At 48.2% G+C, this 22306-nt stretch overlaps 2 protein-coding genes and 1 pseudogene across 8 annotated transcripts; 2 read left to right on the forward strand and 1 right to left on the reverse strand.

The window, feature by feature from the left end:
* Positions 1-8806: 8806 nt before the first annotated feature.
* Positions 8807-21318, reverse strand: LOC100501222 (uncharacterized). Of its 7 annotated transcripts, none has more exons than XM_035959920.1 (8): positions 20427-21297; positions 17427-17514; positions 16145-17131; positions 15954-16045; positions 15405-15471; positions 10112-10773; positions 9768-10028; positions 8807-9680 (listed from the first exon to the last, which is right to left on the reverse strand). In XM_035959920.1, exons 6-8 carry the CDS (start codon positions 10721-10723, stop codon positions 9582-9584), a joined length of 972 nt encoding a protein of 323 aa, XP_035815813.1. In that variant the 5' UTR covers positions 10724-10773; positions 15405-15471; positions 15954-16045; positions 16145-17131; positions 17427-17514; positions 20427-21297; the 3' UTR covers positions 8807-9581. The 7 variants fall into 7 exon arrangements, with proteins under 7 accessions (XP_035815813.1, XP_035815817.1, XP_035815818.1 ...); XM_035959924.1 differs by having other exon boundaries at positions 10112-10743; positions 20427-21255; XM_035959925.1 differs by lacking the exon at positions 15954-16045 and having other exon boundaries at positions 10112-10743; positions 17071-17131; positions 20427-21278.
* Positions 14149-14686, forward strand: LOC103645334 (uncharacterized). Its single transcript, XM_035964260.1, has one exon. The coding sequence runs from the start codon at positions 14192-14194 to the stop codon at positions 14621-14623; it is 432 nt and encodes a 143-aa protein (XP_035820153.1). The 5' UTR covers positions 14149-14191; the 3' UTR covers positions 14624-14686.
* On the forward strand, positions 20441-21348 carry LOC103645335 (uncharacterized; annotated as a pseudogene).
* Positions 21349-22306: the final 958 nt, after the last annotated feature.

Raw genomic sequence — 22306 nt, forward strand, 5'->3', positions numbered from 1 at the left:
GGGCAAATGAAAGTGTTTCGCCCATGAGTTCCACTGCCCATTTCGCTATCCTACATGAGGACTCTCGGGACTGGATGATCTCTCCCAGGGGAAAGGATGACACCACAGTCACCGGGTGAGACTCGAAGTAGTGTCGCAGTTTCCGCCGTGTCAGAATCACTGTGTAGAGCAGCTTCTGGATCTGCGGGTAGCGGACTTTGGTCTCGGATAGCACTTCGCTGATGAAGTAGACTGGCCTCTGGACGAGTAGTGCATGCCCTTCTTCTCGTCTCTCGACTACGACCGCGGCGCTGACCACCTGAGTGGTTGTGGCTACGTAGATCAAGAGGGCTTCTCCCGTAGCGGGGGGCACCAAGGTGGGTGCATTTGTAAGGAGTGCCTTTAAGTTTCCGAGGGCTTCCTCGGCCTCGGGGGTCCAAGTGAAGCGCTCGGCCTTCCTTAAGAGGCGGTACAGGGGCAATCCTTTTTCGCCAAGGCGTGAGATGAAACGGCTCAGAGCCGCAAGGCATCCCATGACCCTTTGTACTCCTTTCAAATCTTTTATTGGTCCCATGTTGGTGATGGCCGCGATTTTCTCCGGGTTAGCCTCTATGCCCCGCTCGGAGACGATGAACCCTAAGAGCATGCCTCAGGGGACTCCGAAGACACGCTTCTCGGGGTTGAGTTTCACGCCTTTCGCTCTCAGACACTTGAATGTCGTTTCAAGGTCAGAGAGGAGGTCGGAGGCTTTCTTTGTCTTGACAACAATGTCATCGACGTAAGCCTCGACCGTTCTGCCGATGTGTTGTCCAAACACATGGTTCATGCACCTCTGGTAGGTGGCGCCTGCATTCCTCAAACCAAATGGCATTGTAGTGTAACAATACATGCCAAAAGGTGTGATAAAAGAAGTCACGAGCTAGTCAGACTCTTTCATCTTGATTTGGTGATAGCCTGAGTAGGCATCAAGGAATGACAGGGTTTCGCACCCAGCAGTGGAGTCCACAATTTGATCGATGTGAGGCAGAGGGTAGAGAACCTTCGGACATGCTTTGTTTAGACCAGTGTAGTCTACGCACATCCTCCATTTCCCATCCTTTTTCCTTACAAGAACATGGTTAGCTAACCATTCAGGATGGAATACCTCTTCAATGAACTCTGCCGCGAGTAGCTTGTGGATCTCCTCGCCTATGGCCCTACGCTTTTCTTTGTCAAAACGGCGCAGGGTCTGCTTCACAGGTCGGGCTCCCGCTCTGATGTCCAGTGAGTGCTCGCGCGACATCCCTTGGTATGCCTGGCATGTCCAAGGGACTCCACGCAAAAACTTTGGCGTTTGCACGGAGAAAGTCGACGAGCACTGCTTCCTATTTAGGGTCGAGCTTGGAGCCGATCTGGACTTTCTTGCTGGCGTCGTTGTTGGGGTTGAGAGAGATGGACTTAACCGCCTAGACTGGTTCGAAGTTGCCAGCGTGCCGCTTCGCGTCGGGCGCCTCCTTGGAGAGGCGTTCCAGGTCGGCGATGAGGGCATCGGACTCGGCGAGGGCTTCAGCATACTCCACGCATTCCACGTCGCATTCGTACGCGTGGTGGTACGTGGATCCGACGGTGATGATCCCGTTGGGGCCTGGCATCTTGAGCTTGAGGTAGGTGTAGTTGGGGACAGCCATGAACTTGGCATAGCACGGCCTTCCCAACACCGTGTGGTAGGTCCCTCGGAACCCGACCACCTCGAAGGTGAGGGTTTCCCTTCGGAAGTTGGAGGGAGTTCTGAAGCAGACGGGCAAGTCAATCCGCCCGAGGGGAAGGATACGCTTTCCGGGTGCGATCCTGTAGAAGGGTGTCGCACCGGCCCGGACCTCGGACCGATCAACCCCCAAGAGTTCCAGGGTCTCGGCGTAGATGATGTTGAGGCTGCTGCCTCCGTCCATGAGGACCTTGGAGAGCCTAACATTGCCGATGATCGGATCGACGACGAGCGGGTACCTTCCTAGGCTTGGCACGAAGTCGGGGTGGTCGTCTTGGTCGAAGGTGATAGGCTTGTCGGACCAGTCTAGGTAGGCTGGCGCTACCACCTTTACCGAGCAGACCTTCCGGCGCTCCTGCTTGCGGTGCCGAGCCGAGGCGTTCGCCACCTACCCGCCGTAAATCATGAAGCAGTTGTGGATCTCTGGGAACTCCTCTTCCTTACCGCCCTCCTTGTTGTTGCCTTGGCCCTTGCTATATTCCGCTAGGGGCCCGACCTTATGGAAGTAGCGCCGGAGCATGACACATTCTTCAAGGGTGTGCCTGACGGGACCCTGGTGATAGGGGCACGGCTCCTTGAGCATTTTGTCGAATGCGCCGGCCCCTCCAGGAGGCTTCCGAGGGTTCCTATGCTCGGCAGCAGCGATGAGATTCGCGTCAGCGGCATTGCGCTTCGCTTGCGCCTTCTTCTTGGCCCTCTTCTTCGCGCCACGCTGGGCGGACGCCTCGGGGGCATCTTCCTTCGCCCCCTCTGAGGCTGCTTGTCTTTCCGGAAGATGGCCTCGACCGCCTCCTAACCCGAGGCGAACTTGGTGGCGACGTCTATCAATTCACTCGCCTTGGTGGGAGTCTTGCGCCCCAGTTTGCTCACCATGTCTCGGCAAGTGGTGCCGGCGAGGAAAGCTCCGATGACGTCCGAGTTGGTGATGTTAGGCAGCTCGGTGCGCTGCTTTGAAAACCGTCGGATGTACTCTCGGAGGGATTCCCCAGGCTGCTGGCGGCAGCTTTGGAGATCCCATGAGTTCCCAGGGTGCACGTACGTGCCCTAGAAATTTCCCGCGAAAGCCTTGACTAGGTCGTCCCAGTCGGAGATCTGCGCAGGAGGAAGATGCTCCAGCCAGGCCCGGGCGGCGTCGGAGAGGAAAAGGGGTAGATTACGGATGATGAGGTTGTCATCGTCCACCCCTCCCAACTGCATGCCAGTCGATAGTCCGCGAGCCACAACTCCGGCCTCGTCTCCCCCGAGTACTTGGTGATGGTAGTCGGGGCTCGGAAACGGGTGGGGAACGACACTCGTCGTATGGCCCAGCTGAAGACTCGTGGACCGGGTGGCTCAGGCGAGGGACTCCGATCCTCCTCGCTGTCGCAGCGTCCCCCGTGCCTGGGATGGTAGCCTCAGCGCACCTTGTCCTCGAGGCAGGCTCGATGGTCGCGATGGTGATGCTCGTTGCCGAGGCGATCCCGGGCGGCAGGTGCCTCGTCCCGTGTGCGCTCGGGATGGACCGAGGCCTCCCGCATGCGTCGGGAGGACGTCGCGTGATGCTCCGAGGGGTCAACTCGCCTTCGGGAGGCGGAGCTCTCGGCTCATCGAACTGCGGCACCTTCCATGAGATCCTTGAGTTCGCCCTGGATACGCCGTCCCTCGGTGGTGGATGGCTCCGTCATGGTTCGAAGTAGCTTTGCCTCCCTGTTTCCTCATCGATCTTGACCTACATCTCGCGGATTTGCTCGAACTATGTGTCCCGACCCCCCGCAGGGACTAGGACCACAGCTAGCTCCCGCGGGATGTCAACGCGAGATGCGGGCCCAGGGGGATCGTCAACCTCCGGCATACCGAGGTGGTTGCCTTCATCGTGATCTCCCTGATCGACGTGGAAACATTCGCGACTTGGGCCGTAACCCTCGTCGTCAAGGTCGTGGCCATCGTCAGAGCAACCGGAGAGGCAGTGGTCACATGCGAACATGAAGTCCTGCATGGCACCGGGATCATCGAGGCCAGAGAAATCCCAACCGAAGTCGGGGTCGTCCTCTTCCTCGGAACCCGTCGGTCCGGAGGTTGAGACGGCTGTCAGTCGGTCCCAGGTCGACCACATATGGTACCCCGGAAGGTTTGGATACGCCCTAGCGAAAGCGCTCACCGCAGCGGGGTCGCTAGGTGGATCGAAACTAAATCGAAAGGGAACAGGGTGAAATACGGACGATACCTCTTGATCGATGGATGGTGGTGAAGTCGCGTCGGGGACGGAACGCACCATCATCTCAGGTACGAGGGTGACGCCCAGCAGGTCCTTTGCGAGGGTGCTGGCGTCGTCAGTCCGCTTGGGGCTGGCACGTTGCGGGGAAGCGGCGCTTGTCGTTGTCTCAGGTGCGAGGACAACACCCGACATGTCCCTCGGAGGAGTGCCGGCATCGTCGACTCGTTCCAGCTTGACAGTCGATAAGGTGTCGCCTCCTGCGTGGCCACGGTTGCCCCGTCTCTGTCTCCTCCGGCGAGGAGGGTGGCGGAGACGACCCAAGTGCTCCTCTTCCGCCGCGGGGAGATGCCGTCGTGGAGGGCGCCTCCGCCGGGCGAGCCGTTTACTGTCGTTGTTGTCGTGCCGTGGAGGGAGGAGTACCATGTCGTAGCTGCTGTCGAGGGACATGAACTCGAGACTCCCGAAGCGGAGCACCGTCCTGGGCTGAAGGGGTTGCTGAAGTCTACCCATCTGGAACTCAACGGGAAAGTGTTCGTTAACACGCAGCAGGCCCCTACCTGGCGCGCCAACTGTCGGCGTTTCGGACCCGGGGGGTTCCTAGACCGACGAGTAAATTTGTCGCTGCGTGCCCCTGCCCAGATGGGTTGGTGCGAGATGGAACACAAGTGGGGGAATGAGCCTTGTATTATCCTGCACCAGGGTGCTCGTAGTAGGGGTTACAAGCGTTGCGAGAGAGCGAGGGCGAGAGAGAGAGAGCGAGTAGGAGAGAGCGAGAGAGAGAGAGGGTCCGGCCCCTACTCGTCTTCTCCTGTCCCTTTGTCGTGTGTCTACTCGTCTCTCCTGCCGTGCGTTCGTATGTTCGTGTGCTCGTATGTTTGTTCGTCTTTCCCCTCGCTTCCCCCTCCCTCCCGTGGGGCCCTGGACACCCCCTTTTATAGACGTAAGGAGATGCCCAGCTGTACAATAGGGTGTAGCTGGGAGCTAACGTGGCTGGCAGGGAAGTGCCCTGAGCCCTATATAGTAAACAACGTGGTCGTTGGGGGGGCGTCTCGAGCCCTGTAGAGGTAGTATCGTGGCCGTCGGAGAAGTGCCTTGAGCCCTGTTGCAGTACAGCTGTTGGCGCTGCATGGATCTTGCTGACGTCTCCTTGCTTCCATAGGGGGCTTGAGAACCATCGACGTCATGGTTGCATGCGGGAAACCACCATCGCCTGTTACCGGGGTAAGCTGGATGGGACGCCGGTCTTGTTCCTTCGTAGCCTGAGCTAGCTAGGAGTAGGGTAATGATGCATCCCTTGTGGCGCGGTTGATCCGAGCCTGAGGTCGGGCGAGGCGGCGACTCCTCCGAGGCCGAGGCTGGGGCCGAGACCCAGGGTTGGGCGAGGATGTGACTCTTCCCGAGGCAGAGCCCTGGGGTCGGGCGAGGCGGAGATTTCCTCCCGAGACTGAGGCCGAGGCCGAGCCCTGGGGTCGGGCGAGGCAGAGCTTCCTTTTGCGCCCGAGGCTGAACTCGACCGTTGTCGGTTTCGCCCGGGTGGTTGGCACAGCAGCCGGAGCGGGGCGGGCGGCGCTGTTTTCCTGTCAGATCGGTCAGTGAAGGGAGAAGTGACTGCGGTCACTTCGACCTTGCCGACTGAAGCGCGCGTGTCAGGATAAGGTGTCAGGCGATCCCAGCATTAAATGCGCATGCAATACGGTCGGCTGGTAAGGCGATTTGGCCAAGGTCGCTTGCACGACAAGGCTTGCCTTTGGCTGAGCCGAGGGTGCGCTCACTGTCTGAGGAGACCCTCGGGCGAGACGTGGATTCGTCCGGGACCACTGTTCCGCCCGAGGCTAGGCTCGGGCGAGGTGAGACCGCGTCCCTTGGTAGACGAAGCTTTGACCCGAGCCGTAAGCCTTTATGGTTTGCCCTGAAGGTGTTTACCGGCCGTGATTAGAAGTGTTGGGGGTACCCCTAATTTCGGTACCCAATAATAATTATCTACACAGGATAGCATATTTAGTAGCAGTATATATCATAAAATGGTCCTTACGAGTCTAGCTGCATGGCTGTTGCAGCGATCCTAAATTTATGGAGAAAATTAAGCATTTAAAAATAGAAACCACCACACATATATTTTCTAAATTTACGCGCATGCAAGGGAACGTGTTTGACTCATGCATGCATTTCCTTTTTTGCGCGCACAGACGTGGGCGCGGGTGGTGCAACCGACAGACTGGTCCAGTCGGTGCGCTGGGTTGAACCATGTTGCAGGGGTGATCGGCCTGGGCTTCCTTTAACTATTGGAAGCCCAGACCCATATATTATATATATATATAACAAATATATTAATTATTGTATGAATCCGGTAAAAAAGTAAACCGAATTTTAATTAGGGATGGAGGGAGTATTTTTTTACTTCTCCTATACTTTACGTGTCTGAATTTTAAGTTGATTTTAGTACTCTTGTACTGTCAATTAGTACAAATAATTTGTTACTTCTATGATTTGTTATTTGTCGCCATAACATATCAAATATTTTCGCTTGTCTGACTACGGAACAACTGTAAATTGTTAATTATCTTTCTGTCAACACAAATCGGATTTTATCGGGTCTGTGATTTTGTCCAACGGATTTTTTATTTTTGAATAAAAGTTTACAAGTATGTCTACAGAAATTGCAACGAACTAAATCCATAATTTCAATTAAAAAATGCATGTAATAACCATTTCCTATGAGTTCTGACGAAATCTATGTTACAATACATGTAATAACTAAATCCATAAAGTCAACATATGAGTTCTGACGAAAAAAAATCTATGTTAGTCCACTGGGGGTGGGGGGGGGGGGGGGGGGGGGGGCTTAAATGAGCTGTTTTTTTGTTTTGTTTTTGTAGCAGACAGTTTAGAATCTGTTCTCCTAGGATTCTATGCATTGTTACGACGAAAAACTGAGCTTAAAAGCACCCAGTTGCACAATAAAGAACCAAAAAGGAGCGAACAGAGTATCATTATATCCATAATTTATTGACTCAAATTATTCGTAACAAAGACTATTATAAAGAGGATTAATGCAACTTGATCGACTACATATTCCTACTACTTACGTACGTAGCTCACGCATAGGCTATGGTTTCAGACCGAAGACAATACTAAACTAGAGTTGTTAGCAGCTATCGCCCGGTCCCATCGCGCAACAGTGACATATTTATGGTGTGTTTGGTCTGTGGAGTCACCCAATACTTAATGAGATGATGTATTATAAGTTCATGCCATTAATTTTGGTAGAATCAACCAACTCCTCATGTATATACTAACTAGGTAAGTGCCCGTGCGTTGCAACGGGAACATATAAAATGTGTGTTATATTGTTATGAGAAAAGGTTTTATAATCAATTTGTGATCCTGAACACACAAATTTGCAAGTCCTCCAAAAGAGAAGTTTAATAAAATGATTGTTTTAGCTCACACAGTTGTTAACTGGACATGTAGTTGATATAAGATCAAAGATATGGCATACAAGTAAAACCTGCTTTCATATTAGCAGCTCACTTTCTAGTGTTGGAGGAAACACACATGTAATATTATGTAAAGTTGAGGCAGAAAAGAAGGAACTTCAAATGGACTGCTACTACATGGACAACTGAGTAACAAAAACATCAAGAGAAGTTGTATAATATTTTGAGATGCTACCTAGGTCGCTCATAAGCATTCCCATACAGCAGGAGGTAAAGTTTATTATCAAGCGCCCATTGTAAAGACCTATAAAAAATGATTTAGTATGGGCTTGGACAGTGCAGTACTTAAAAGCTAAGAAATACCATGGAACTAATTTATAAAATATGTTCAATTTTCAGCACAAATGTATGGGGCCACACTTGTGAATTGAAAAAATACTAATCATGTTGAATATAAAGTTGCCCATAATAAATGCCTATTGCAGTCATCTTTGAGCAGAAAAAGAAAATAACATCAATGGATGTCATAGCTATGAACCCATCCAATGGCACTCCTATTTCGGCTTCTCACAAGAGTAGAAACATTGTAACGATGAAGCTATAAAAGTTGATGTGACAATGCAGAAAGACCGGCTTGGGCGGGAGCACTGAACAACCTCTGGTACATGAGCATGCCTTCAACATTGATCGCCTTGAATGAATCTACACAAATTCTTAGAACAGTTAAGTATGGGTCAGGTGCACAAAGGCAAAGTCATGTGTTGAATACTACCTTTCATGTTCAGATTCAGGACATCAAAAATCCACATTCAATATGTGTTAAAAAATAAATAGCCATTGATGCATGCCACCAACAAAAGTTCAATATAATTCCACCAAAATAATGATCACCTCTTAAAGCAGCAATCAAAATCCCTTGACCAAAATATAAGCTGCTCATCATGAATTCAAACTGAACTAAAAAAATCAAAATACTGGTTAACATTCAGTCAACCTGCTGAGCCGACAGAAGAAAAGTTATTGCTATCAGTTATCTGGTCAAGCAAAAATCATGATACAAGCTCCCATTATCCTCGATGATAATGTGCTTTGGCTCAAGAAAGGGAAAGTAGCATATAATTAAGTACCGAACTGGTCAGTGAAGTTTGCACTCATCATGAATTGTCAGGAAAAAATACCTTAGCAATGGTCTAGGCACATATGTGTACCAATAAATTAGCACATGGAACAAGTGCAAACAGTAGACACATCAACAGGCATGTACTGCCTGATGTAGAACATCATTAAGAGGTAAGATATCTGAAAAAATAAAAAGGCATAAGTATGTATAAAAATGTTTTTAGAGCATAAATGCATATTGAACAAACTAAGTAACTTATTCTTACCCATTCTGAGTAACAATGTAACTCGGTTTACGAAAGAAAATAGCTTGCAATATGTTCTATACCAGGAGATCTGAAAAGGTTGTACATTGTGCAGAACCAAAAAAAGTGCATCTGGGCAGCAATACAGAAACTGGACATCCATCAAACACAAAATATGTATTGTGTTGCGTGCAACAAACAAGGTCAGGGGAGCAGACATTTATACGAAACCTTTTACATATCCCATCAATACAATGGGGGGGTACACAGTACAACATAATACTCAAATTGACCTAATTTCAATAGAGGTAGGAAATGCCTATCTTGGTCTTGGACAGTTAGTCATAAGTGAAGAATAGACTGCTTCAGTCTCACAAGTGGTAGGTCCAAAAAAATGATCATATGAATTCTTAATTTCACTATAATAATTGTGAAATCAACAATGAACATTTGTATAGGTACACGTCATGTGGACCTCACTTGCCCAACAATTTGCCTAAAAACCGCAAGGTCCTCCTATGTACACCATTTTACAAAGTGAAATATAGCCAAACAACAACATGATAGGGTTCAACAAAATTGCCAGGAAATCTTGCACATGATTAGGCACACCCCTCAACTTCATTTGGGTGCTCTGACAGGTTATCACCAATCTGGACTTCCGCCAACTTGCGATTGCTCTGACCAAGGGATTTGCATGGCTTAGACGGATTATCAAGACTCCATGTGTCTGGAACTGACAGAAAGTACTTCGCCATGAACTTCCTAAACCTTTTTTTGTATTCCTTGGGGGAAATTACAGTTGGTAAAACATTTTTGGGTACTACCAGAGAAGTCTTCACCCATGTCTCCAGTTGTTTGTCCTAAGTATATTGCCTCAGATAATCAATGATGCCAAACACAAGTTCATGCTTCTCTTTGTCCACTCCCACAAGTAGAGAATAGTCCATAACATTCACCGACTGCAAGTACAATAATTATGTTCACAAATGTTATCATTCAAAAACTTGGCTGCCAGTAATTGTGTCCAATATGTGCTTTATACTTACAGTGAGGAAAGACGTGTCATTCCAGATTGCACGCTGCAAAAGATGCTTTGTTCTTCCACCAATATAGATTGGAGAAAAGCTCATGTCCTCAACATAATTTTGATCTAGGTAAACAGTATCATGATCGTTTGAGTCAGTGATGCGTCGCGAAAAAATAGCACCTTTGAGGTCATAAATTCGTGAAATATTGTGGCCAAAGAGAAGATTTTCCATAACCATCAAGTCAATCTTTACCTCTTTGCCATGCTTAATTTGCTTAACCTGAAATAGGCAAGTTAGTCCACATGGAAAAGAAAACAGTAAAACGAAACGAATCCAACTCGAGCTTGTGATATAACTGCTACCTGATAGATTCCTAATATTTTGGCGAGACAAGTTTGGCTTCCAGTGTCCAGAGAATGGTAAACATGCTTAAAGTAATCAGGTGCAAATTTAATAAATGACTCAAACTCTGTTTTATTGATTTGCTTAATGATGAACCTGTCATCTGTTGTCTTTACAAAATAGGCCTTGCTCTTTCCACCTTGAGCATTCCACTTCTTGCAGCGGCTTAAAGAAGTAATATATGCAAGCTCGGATGGGCAACACTTTTTTCGGAGTGCAAAGAATTGATTGTCATATACAACAGTAACTGAATATTTGTCTTTGAGAGTTACTTTCCCATTCACAGTCATTTCTGGATGCATTGGGGACAATAAAGATGAGCTATCATAACCAGAAAAGTCATCAGATGAAAATGAAGACAGAGATGATAAGCTTGCTTCAGAACTTGTAGATGACCATGGTGATGAGCTGAAAGAACTTTCAGACAGAAAACTAAAAGATTTCTCTATTGCTTTAGCATACTCTCCCTTGGAATAATCCATTCCGTTCTCAAATTTTAAATCTATCAAATGGTGGCGCTCATCAGATATGGCAAGAGCATAAGCTATTATGCTGGATATCTCATCTTCCATTATGCACAAAATATTACCACCTGGACATATCGCGAATTGATTTGAAAGAGCTAGGAAATTATTCAAAAAAAAGTTATATTAGGGGAAGCATAAGAACAGCAAGAGGCTACTTTCATATCAGAAATGAACCAAAACCAAATTGTTTTTTAATAATGTAACACAGCAAAAGAGTAGCCTAAAACAAAAATTTATCCATGAATTGAACTAAGGGATAGTGAAAGGTTACAATCCACAAGACTAACACATGACAGGACTTTTATCCATGATTTAATTAGCTGTGAATCCCATTATTAAATAATTAACGAGGCGATAATACAACCCATGGCACCATGAGAAATTAGTTGGGCAGATTTGAAAGAGAGGGTTAAGCTTAAACACTTTGCCAACTGCCCATGCTGTTTTGAGGAAACCTGAATTCTGAGGCAGGATTAAGCACTTTGCAGGTTGGCATTTGAGCTGCTAAGAGCCTAATCGCAGGTTTTATCCAGTACTGTAAACAGCTGGTTGTAGGCTAGATGGATCCAGTACTAAATCCTCTCTTCACTGAAAAGCTCAGTTCTACACTCATCCGATTAAAAGCACACAGACACGTGTCGTTGTAATTATGGTGTGTTGGCACACTAAGCAACAGTGACTACGAAACATGATTGACGCCTAGGATTTTTCATACTCAGCCAGTCACATTTTTAACTTGATTAGGTAGCTAATCCCCAATTGAGAATTGGGCATCAAAGGCGATTGCAGCACATTGGAGACGCCAAGTTGCTGCTAGCAAGGGGACAGCATGATCCGGCTACATCCCAAAGCGAGCTACGTAGCTATTCCTACCATGTCTTTCCCAATGACTTGAAAATTTGCGCAATCAGAGAACCAAAAGGCGGCGCCCGCCCGCCTGCCCGCCTTTGTTCGCTTTACAATGGTACACTGTCCTCTTCTTGTGCACCCCAGTTGCCTACCCGCGCCACTGTCCTCTCCTCCCAATATAGTACTACATCTCAGTCTGTTTCTGCAGATCTGTCAGTGATTAGGATGAAGAAAGCAGGACTTGCATCCTTTGATGGTATGTTTTCAAACTTTGGTTAATGTTACTTTGAGGTTTTATATAAAAGTCAGCTGAATTTGCTTCACTTAAAACAAAGCTGTCAATTGCTAACTTAAAACTATCTAGATCACAAACATGAAGTGTGGGTGGCTTATAGGCATGTTCTATGATATTTTGAACGAGCACAATGCTAGTGCGCAACTTGTTGCACAATAACAGGCAACCCGAAGTACTTTTCTTGTTACTCCCTCTGTCTCTGAATAAATCAATTTCTAGAGTTGTCTGCAGTAGAACTTTTTTTAAAGTTTGACTGTATTTATAGAAAATATCATTAAGATTAAAGACATCAATTTAGTATCATTAGATTCACTATAAACAATATTTTCATATTGTGTTCTTTTGGTGTCATATCTGTAATTTCTTTTATAAATTTGGCCAAACATCGAAGAAGTTCGACTTAAGGCAAGTGTAGGAACTGATTTAATCAGAAACGGAGGGAGTACCTTGCTATTTATCTACGAAATGCTATGTCTGCTTTACACCAATATTTTTAATTTTGATGATCTTACTGTATAGAGAATAAGATGGAATCAGGATTGGCCTCAGTAGCCCAGGGTATGGAAGGCTGCGTTATTAGCAACAAAGAGACGGGGGCGTATGGCATGCCATCAGCTACCAACAATCCAGATGCCTCTGGTCAGTCCTTCAGCGAAGCGTTGAGGAGTTCGAGGAAGCATCCGTTGCAGTACGATGCCTCCGAATCTGCAGACGGTGGCCTAGGTGGTAAGTGCGCAAAGAAGAAAACGAAAAAAAGCAAGGAACACAAGATCGGCGGAGGCGGCCAGTGCCATGCCGCTGCGGGGACGATGCGGCACGACAAGGGCGGCAAGTGCCACGCGCTGTGCTACGGCGCGTCCCGGCTCAGCGTGTCCTCATCGGCGTCGTGCTCGATTTTGTCGTCTAGGGAGCAACCAAGCAGCGCCCGGAGGAATTCAGCTCCATCCTATGCGACGGCGACCATTCCAATGCTCCCTATCCAACTCCTCTCCGGTGGCCGAACCTCCTGAGATCAACGGTGCCCGAAGCTTCCCCCACCTCTCGGACGGACGCGGCGGTGCCCAGGCTTGCACGGTGGACTCTTGCCAGAGCACCAAAACCCGATGATTAAGAACCCCAATCCCCTAGCCCGACGGATCAAAGCATAGAGAACCAGAGAGCGAAGTGGTGGGGGGTTTCATTACCGGCCTCCACGTAGTGTAGTTCTCTGTTTGCGATGAGAGACGACCACGCGGTGATGAAGCGCTCCGGTGCGGAATTGGCCAAGCTTCAATCGATCACCGCCCATAGAGACTCCATCTGTGCGGTGCGTCGCCAGCGACTGCCATGGCACCGGCACCAGCAACTCCATCTATGCGGCGGTGCGAGGTGGTGTCGGGGCTAGGGCCAGCGGGATTCGACGGGTGCTCTAGGGTTGGGCTCTGGACGGCGGGTGGCTGAGGCGTGGGCGGTGGGGCGACAGGGTATAGGCGAGGGGGACGCGAGCGGGGCCGGCTGCGGCTCGCGCGGAGGAGGGGGTGAGCAGATTGGAGAAGGATGAAGGACAAGGGCAGGATCTCGGATCCGGTGGCAAACAGCGGGGACGCTGGAGGCCACGGGTGGAAGCTGGCAAGCGGTGGCAAGCGGCGGCCGGGGCGCTGCAGACCGCGGCTGGCGGCTGGCAAGCGGCGGGGACGCTGGAGACCGCGGTGGCAAGCGGCAGGGGCGGCTGGGACGCTGCATGCCTGATGGCTGGCGGCTGGCAAGCGGCGGGGTGCTGGAGATTAGGGTTTTTTGGAAACGGCCGGGACGCTGCGTGCCTGATGGCTGTGCGGGATCGGACGTCGGGATCGGATGGCTGAGATTGTTTACACGATAGAATGGACGGCTGAGATCGCAGAACGGCAGAACGGCAGGCTACCCTTACCGTCTTAATAAGTAGTAGAGATAGAGATTATTCATGTAACTAAAAGGTAAAATTGGAACCAGAATCATTTACTAATTTTACAAATCGGAAGCATCAGGGATGGGCAGAAAATAAAGATACTTGACACTTACAAATGTTTAATGCTTGTTAAGTTGGCAAAACAGCTAGGTATGGGGCCTGATATGTTGTTCTCGTCTATTTGTAATCTGTGTAAGTTCATCGTCCGCCAGCAGGATCCTTTGCTCGCTGTCATGGAAACGACGTCATGTTTCCTGACCTCCAAAGCATCGTCTGCCAGCAGGAGCACGGCAGTGCTGCCGCCCACCGCCCCCGGTTTCGCAAAGCCTAAGCCTCGCCTGCTCCTTGCCCTTGGCAGCAGCCGCTGCCGTGCCTGTGTGTGATGTCCTCCTGCTCCTCACTACAACGTCATTTAATTAACTAACTAACCAGACTAATCGTGGCAATGGCATATGCGCAGGCTGCGGCAGCATCAGCGCGCGGGGGCGCCAGAGGATGGCGCCGCGCCACCGCCCATCAGTCCCGACTGGCGTCGTTCCGCGCGCAGCTCTACTTCAAGGAGCAGCACGGTGACCCGCCCGTGGCGTCGTCGACGCAGCTGCCGGCGGTGCAGACCGGCAGCGACAGGTGGGCGCACCCTCTAATGAAGCCCGAGAAGGGGTGCCTCTTGATCGCCACGGAGAAGCTGGACGGCTCGCACATCTTCGAGCGCACGGTGATCTTGCTGCTGTCGTCGCTGGGCCCCGACGGCGTGATCCTGAACCGCCCCTCGCTCATGTCGATCAAGGAGGCGTCAGGGTCCATCTGCGCGGACGACGCCGACATCGCGTGCGCCTTCGCGGGCCGGCCGCTCTTCTTCGGTGGGAAGGCAGACTGATCGTGGCTGGCTGTGTCTACGGTGTGGCGGCGATGGCGGGAGGCAGAGCGACGACGGCTGTGGACGCGGAGGGGATGGGAGAGCTAGGGTTGCTTGGGGGCAAGGGTCACGCACGCGATCGATAGACGTCGAAAACGTACGCATGATGGACAATGCAGATTAACACGCGTGGACGTCGCAGATTAATGGGAGGCAGAACAAGGGAGAGGCAGGCTACCCCTTGTAGCCTTAATAAGTAGTAGAGATTACAGGTACTAATCAGAACAATAAATACTATCAGGACACAATCAGGAGTGTGTCCATTAGAGGAACGAGAAACAATTAAAAGGCACATCATAGAGATAAACTAATCATCAAAATCATAATTAGACGAACAAAGCACTTCAGAATTGAGATATATCACAATTGTTGGTCCAATAATATTATTTACATTGTTCACAACCTAGAAAAGGACAATATGACTTATTAGTCCAATATGAAAAGAGAAAATAACCCATAAAAACATAATGGTTGTAACCACTAAAACATGTTAGCTGTGGATTCAAAATCTAAGCCAAAAACTACACTTAGTTAACTGAAGTTTAGAGCATATACTTCAAAAGGTTCTCAAAATAAATTTTATTGCACATAAAAGGTGGAGGATACAAATGTTGGTTTCTATTATATAAAGTTAACCATAACCATTGGATGCATGAATGACTATGGTGAATGCGAGTGCATGGCAAATAAAGCTAGTATAATACCCTCAGACTGAAATATAAACATTGGTTGGTTAACTAACCTTAAGAACACCTTTGCCAAAATAATCAGATCCACCATTCCTCAATTCCAAGGCCTCATATCCGAATCTATTGACAAGTAAACAAGTTAGAACCCTATGGATTGCCACAAGACATTGAACCACGGACCTTACATGATTATCACAGTAGTCAATGCTTGCAAGAACAAGCAAGGCTAGGGAAGAAAAGGGATAACATAGCGCAGGATTTAGCAGTGCAAAAATATGTAGAAATAAATGATAAAAAACATTTCAGCATTTCAAGAGTTGTAGGGGCATTAAGAAGCATGATAGACCAAATTAGGGATTACCAAGTGCACAAACAAAATGAAAAAGGGACATTTCAAGTGGCGTCTGGTGAGGTTTTGGTGATTGAATCCTGCTGGTGGATTAACTGTTGAACTGTTATTAGTTCTTGATACAGGAGGAATACTTCCTGATATTGCAGTGCCTCGGACATCAGAACTCCAATTAAATGGTTCTGGCATCAAACGTCTCAGGTCTACTGCAGGTGGGGGAACCAAATCAGAGTAGTTGGTAGGCACGGCATACCTCCTAGGAACCTCTTCACTACCAATAATTTTGTTCTCCAAACTCCCAGCTCTCGATGGTGAAGCTCCATGGTCAGTGAAACGGTTAGCAGCCTGTGGCACACCAGGAACATTCATGGGGTCCATCAACCGGTCGATCAAGGGGCATGGAGGAGGAGAAGGGAGTTTAGGGTTAGGGTTCATGGGTTGTACCTGATTGGCGACATGGTCGAGGGTCGCCCGGGGCGGCCGCGTCGGGCACCTTGCGCAGGTCACACACCTCCATCACCCACCGTCACCGAATCATCGATACACGCCAACACAGCGTGGATTCAAATGTGTTGAAGCCTATGGCGGATAAGCAAGCGGGCAGGAAGCTCGGCTCCTGTGGGTGGGGATCGCAGGAGATGTGAGAGGGACTGGATGAAGGAACTACCGGGGAGGCGAGGCAATGGAGGGAGGACCGCGGTGAGGGGCCAGTGGGGGTGCGGGAGGCGGCGCAGCAGAGGGAGAACTGAGAGGGAGGGTTGCTCGCGCGGCGCGGAAGGCTGGGGGCGGCGTGGGTGGACTGGGGGCGGCGTGGGTGGACAGGGAGTCACGAACGGACGGTGCAGATTCACACAGGCTAACGGACGATCCAGATCTCCTGGAGGCAGAACGCAAAAAGGCTGGCTACCCTTACAGCCTTAATAAGTAGTATAGATAAGTCTGTTGCAGTTACAGCCATAAAGTTATATTTTGGCTTCTGATTGAGCACATGAAAATTCCACAAAAAACATAATATCAATGCAGAAAAGGATTGTAACTTGCAAGGATCAAGTAATGCAACAGGAAAAGCATAGTGGTCTGCTCAAATATGGCTTAATTAATCTAAGACAATAGCAAGCAGCAAAGCTGCAAGAAGAACATGAGTGATGTGGGGAAGTTGATTTATCTTTATTGAAAATAGAACAGATAAGTTTCAGTAGTTTTCTAAACTGATCTGTGTGTACATTCATCATGTTATAGTAGGATGCTAAGCTCATCGGTGAAGCTTTGCCTAATCTAGTCATTGTGGATTCAATAGAAAACATATAGGTGGGGAGGAAAGGACCTTTAGAACAGAGGCGTGGGGGTTGAGCTCTTGGAGGATGGCCTACCTGAGGGCAGCGATGGTGGCCATGTCGTCATCATCGTCAGCAGTCCTTGGCCATTTCGTATCTGATTGATCCCACCACAGGAGGAAAGGAAGAATCAAATTAGATCTATAGCTGCGAAAATAACATGAACAAACTTATATTTTATATAGTGCATGACCAAGGTGTTATATATGGCATATTGGCATAATAAAGTTTAGACGAAGTGCTTCACCATAAATAAGCCTCTACTACAATGGCATTATGTGGTTTTCAGGTCATCATGCAACATGAACATGGACATCAGCGATTTGTTGTCAACTATAGCGCATATTGAAACAAAGCTATGTTGGTAATCTTGCATTTAATCCAATAATTACCTCGTTCTTGTGGAAAATGTCACATTCATCTGTGAAGTACTTTTGGGTCCCCTGTCCTGACGCAAGCATACACATCATAGTGGCAGTGCTATTCATAGTCATGAAAAAGCAAGAAATTGGGAGTAATGAGACTACATACTTTTTTGCAAAGAATAGAAATAGGTTTCTTGAAAGAACATGCATTGCTTTACTGCTCATGAGCTGCAAGGAGCAGTATTTTCCAAAAAAAAAATGCAGCCTATTCCTGTTTATATGCTTGCAACAGTAAAGAACTGGCTCTGCTGAACTCTAGCAAGACAAGAAATCATCATTCAAAATTTATGAGGACATGCATTTCTTTACCGCCCATGAGCTGCAAGCAAAAGCAGTATGTTCCCAAAAAAACTTGCAGCCTATTCCTGCCTATGTGCTTCTAGCAGTAAGGATTTGTCTCTGCTGACCTTCAGCAAGATAAGAAATCACAAGATTTATGAGGACCATAGTTTATACCATATGATTCCAGATAGGAAATAATCGCTCCAGATTTTTACTATGTGCCTTTCATTGTTTGGAATAGTATAACTCAGTTCCTATTTTTCCTATCTCCATAGGAGGCTTGCTTCTCGCTGTCTGCCAATCTACTATTTTCTTTGGTGGCAAAAATCTAAAGATGGTATGCCTCTAACTTTCTTACCTATAAGCTACCACCATCTGCTTCACACAATAATAAATTAGCCAAGACATTCTTTATCTGAGGATGTGTTCAAACACAAAGTTAATATACTGTACCAGGTGGATAATACAACACTTCCTAAAATTCTATACGTGGCTCACTCTAGCTCCCCCTTTCCTACCCTTGTTTGACTCTAGACCAGCAGGCCCTCCAGAGTTTGTGCTGCATGTTTGTGTATGGCACTCATCATTTTGTGCCCGACAATTCATCAAAAGACCATCTCAATCTGGTTACCAATTTTTCCTTTGCATATTCCCTTGTGATTAGAAAAAGCGTAAGGAGGTGTAGCTCATTAAGAAAGGACAAAAAAATGTTCAACTTATTACAGTTAGGCAATTTTCCCTTGTATGTACATTTCCTTATTTGTTGTGTATGACGTACAGTCGACCATGTTTGCTTGGAAACAAATATTAACGCCTTATCAGATACCAAATGTAACGGATATTAATCAAATGCATATACACTCACAAATATCTCAGATCATGGAAAGTCACTTAAATTGTGTAATAATATGAAGAAGCACAAATGGCCCCTTGATGTCTGTTGTTCATGTGATTCCCTTTTACTACATGTGGTTAGGTAGGCACAGACGAGTACAGAGCGTTGTCATTAACTCCAGCTTATTGCGTTGTCAAATATTGATTTATCACTGAGGTCAACTATTGATTTATCACTGAAGTCAAATAACTTTTGGAGCAAAGTGGATAGCTGATGTGCAAGATTTCAACTAACTAAATTACCAATGAGGCTATTAGTTCCAGAAACTGGCCGAGTTTCTTTGTTGTATTCTTCTGTTTCACTTACTACATCCAAAAACGACATTGAAATGCCTTCAGCATTCTAATGAGGTATTCTTTATAAAATTACTATTTACAAGATTTTGGATGAGAGAAGTAGCAGGTTTGTTAGGAGGTTAGAGAATTACATAAAGTATTTCTTGACCCTAACACACAGTTATTTGGTACAATGCAGTCAAAGTGATTTTACATACTATGTTCATACAATGCAGTCTTCAACACGGAATTATATAGGTCTACACGAAGGGATGAAAGTTGAAGCCTCTGCAGTCTGCACATGAGGGGCAGAGCTTAGTATGGCCAAACCTCTACTTATGTTGATGACTTGCTAATTGCTAGGTGACATCTATACCTACAGTTCGCACTCTACAGTTTGGATTCAGTTTGCTAATTTCTACAGTTTGGAATTTTGCATGTATTTCTAGATCCTCAACAGTTTGCTAATGCCGACAAAGGCAGTTCTAAAGGTGAATATTGCTAAAACTTATACATGTTATTCACATTCTACTATTTTTACAATCTCTGAATACTTATCAATTAGCCAGTTGGAATTAACTCATCAGGCTGCAAACAGCCTCCTAGGAACAGTACAACTGACAAACTGAAACTGGTGTTCTCACATGTGTTGGCCCAATGCTAATCAGGACAGGATAGCTGTATGGAAACAGGGCATTATGTTCGCTAACTTCTTTTTTTCCTTACTACTTCCAAGTTTTGGCTGAGAAAATGGGTCTGCCTGGAGGAAAGAATGGTCTGTTAATTAGCAAATCATAAATATCTTGGTGGTGACAATTCTTCGGCTACTTATAATTTCAGTCAGAACTTGCAAGAATGTCTGTTTCTGAAAAATTCTAGCAGATCGGTTCTTAATGTTGACGAGTTATTTCTAAGGGATGGTATTTCTAACCATGGCCACTCGGTAACCTTGAGGGGAAATGCTTAGTATGGCCAAACCTCTACTTATGTTGATGACTTGCTAATTGCTAGGTGACATCTATACCTACAGTTCGCACTCTACAGTTTGGATTCAGTTTGCTAATTTCTACAGTTTGGAATTTTGCATGTATTTCTACAGTTTGTTGATTTCTACAGTTTGCTAATTTCTGCAGAGCGGGGGAGGGATTTGGTCAGAAAACAATAAAAATAAAATGAGAAGCTGGCCGATCGAGACTGCAATTGCTTCACCTCATAGCAGGTTCGCTCTTCTATTTATTTAGTTTGCCTTGAGAGTACACCTCTCTGCAGCTTGAGATCTGAACTGAGACCACAGGTACTGAAGACCACAGGTGAGTACACCTCTGGACTGAAGCGGGCTTAGATTTTTCTACCTGCAATTCCGTTGCTTCAGTTCCGTCTGAACTGAGTACACCTCTCAGCATGTTCGACAATACAAAATAGTATGCTACTGCCATTCAAAGCACTCATAATCCGATTTCAAAGCACTCATACCAGCGCGGGAGGAGAGGGAGCGAGGAAGGAGAGATGACGTACTTTTGGTGGAGCCGATGAATGTTGAATTCGTCCCAATCTGGCCGGTACCGAAAATCCGAGGTGCACTTGAGGAAAGCACTGGCACTGCACCTCCGTGTCTTCTCTAGGGACGGCTAAGGCTCTTGGTGAGGTGGGGGCGGCGAGCGAGGGGCAGGATGGTGATGAGCACGGGATCTGAGAGTGTCGCGCCTCGGACTCGGCCGACGACTTCGAGTTCTGCATCCTGTCGTCCGGCGACATCGTACCAGCCGGAGAGAGCGCGGGGACGGACATGTGCGCGGCCGACGAGGTCTTCTGCTAGGGCAAGCTCCTCCCGCTCCGCGCCTCCTCGGTTGCGGCCGCCGACGATGCCAACGTCGCCACGCTACCGAGGTCGGAGTCAGTGGCCTCCACCGTGGGCCTGGTGTCACGGTCCGGCAGCCGCAGCGCGAGCTCGAGCTCGAGCAGCAGCAGCAGCGGGTGCGTGAGCCGGAGCCAGTCGTCCAAGAGCGCCTCCTCCGACCACGGCGCCGGGGCGCCTCCGCCGCGGCGCTCGCTGTCGAGCAGCCTGTTCTACGCGCATCCGAGCCCGTCGTCGCGGCTGCGCTCGGCGCGCCCGCGCCGCAGCACCGGGTCCGCGCAGCCCGCCGCGGCAGCGTGGGGTCTGTTTCGCTTCCACCTCGGCGTCGTCGGCGCTCCGGACGTGTACCCGCCGCCGCCGCGCCCCGCGGCCGATGCCAAGGTCGCCGCCGCAGCGAGGGGCGACGGCAGCAGGAGCGCGCGGTTCGAACAGGTGGCCGCCGCCGTCGACAGGATCGGAGCGGGGCAGTTAGGTGAGAGAGGGGCGTGGGGAGGAGGGATGGATCGGGGGAGCCGGTGCTCGCGCGAGGCGTGGGCGTGTTTCGGCGTTGATTGCTGCGGGGTTGCATCCGACGGACGATGAAACAGAGTCATGGATGGACGGTTGAGATCGTTGGAAGGCAGAACGAGAAAAGGCAGGCTACCCTTAGAGCCTTAATAAGTAGTATAGATTATTAGCTTATAAGGAATGGGTGGTGATGGATCAACTTATTCTATTCAACAAACCAAATAAAAATGTGAAGAGTGAGAAGAAGATGGGATCACTTCATTCCTCAAACCAAACACACCCTAAGTATTTACTGGCATGCTAACAACCATTGTTGGCACTTGCTCTGCACTGGTTTAAGAGGAATCGTATAAACAAAGTGCTGGTCTGAAAGAATAAGATCCATAACACAAGTAGGGTTATCACTGTTATTTTAATTATTCTGGTACATTGAATCTAGAACTTAAGCAAGCTTACTTATTCGGTTGCTGCATATATACTATGATCAAGTGGGTGTTAGATTCGATGGCGTCTAGGATTGATTTTTAAGCCTCTATAATATCAATCCGTAACTGGGAAATCCTCGATGACAAGTAGATCTGTTCTACTGACAGGAATAGAGGGACATACCTTCGTTGTTGTTGTGCTGACACATCATTATTTGGTGTTGGTGGAGCGTGGCCGCCGCCGCCGGCGTCACCTCCATTACCCTGCAGAGGAACAATAGGCACCGGGATCCGAGCCGCCGTTGGTAGTCGCTCTTCCAGTCACTCCGACGCTTAGGCGATGGGGCCTCTATGTGGATTAGGGTTTTGGGCGAGTACTAGCGTTGGCTTTTCCTGCGACCCTTAATCCTTTATATACTGCCGTGTGATCAGGGGTTTCAACCAAGATTAACATGGACCCTCCCAATCAAGGGCCCAATTAAGGATATGGACAGTTGGGTTAAGCCCAATCCGGTCACTGATGACCGGTTGTAGAGGACACACCCAACAATCTTCCCTTTATTCTCTACATTTCTTATACTCAACTTTTCTGGATTCCATCCCACGAC

Source organism: Zea mays, chromosome 1 (assembly GCF_902167145.1).
Source record: "Zea mays cultivar B73 chromosome 1, Zm-B73-REFERENCE-NAM-5.0, whole genome shotgun sequence".
In the NCBI taxonomy this organism is placed as follows: domain Eukaryota; kingdom Viridiplantae; phylum Streptophyta; class Magnoliopsida; order Poales; family Poaceae; genus Zea; species Zea mays.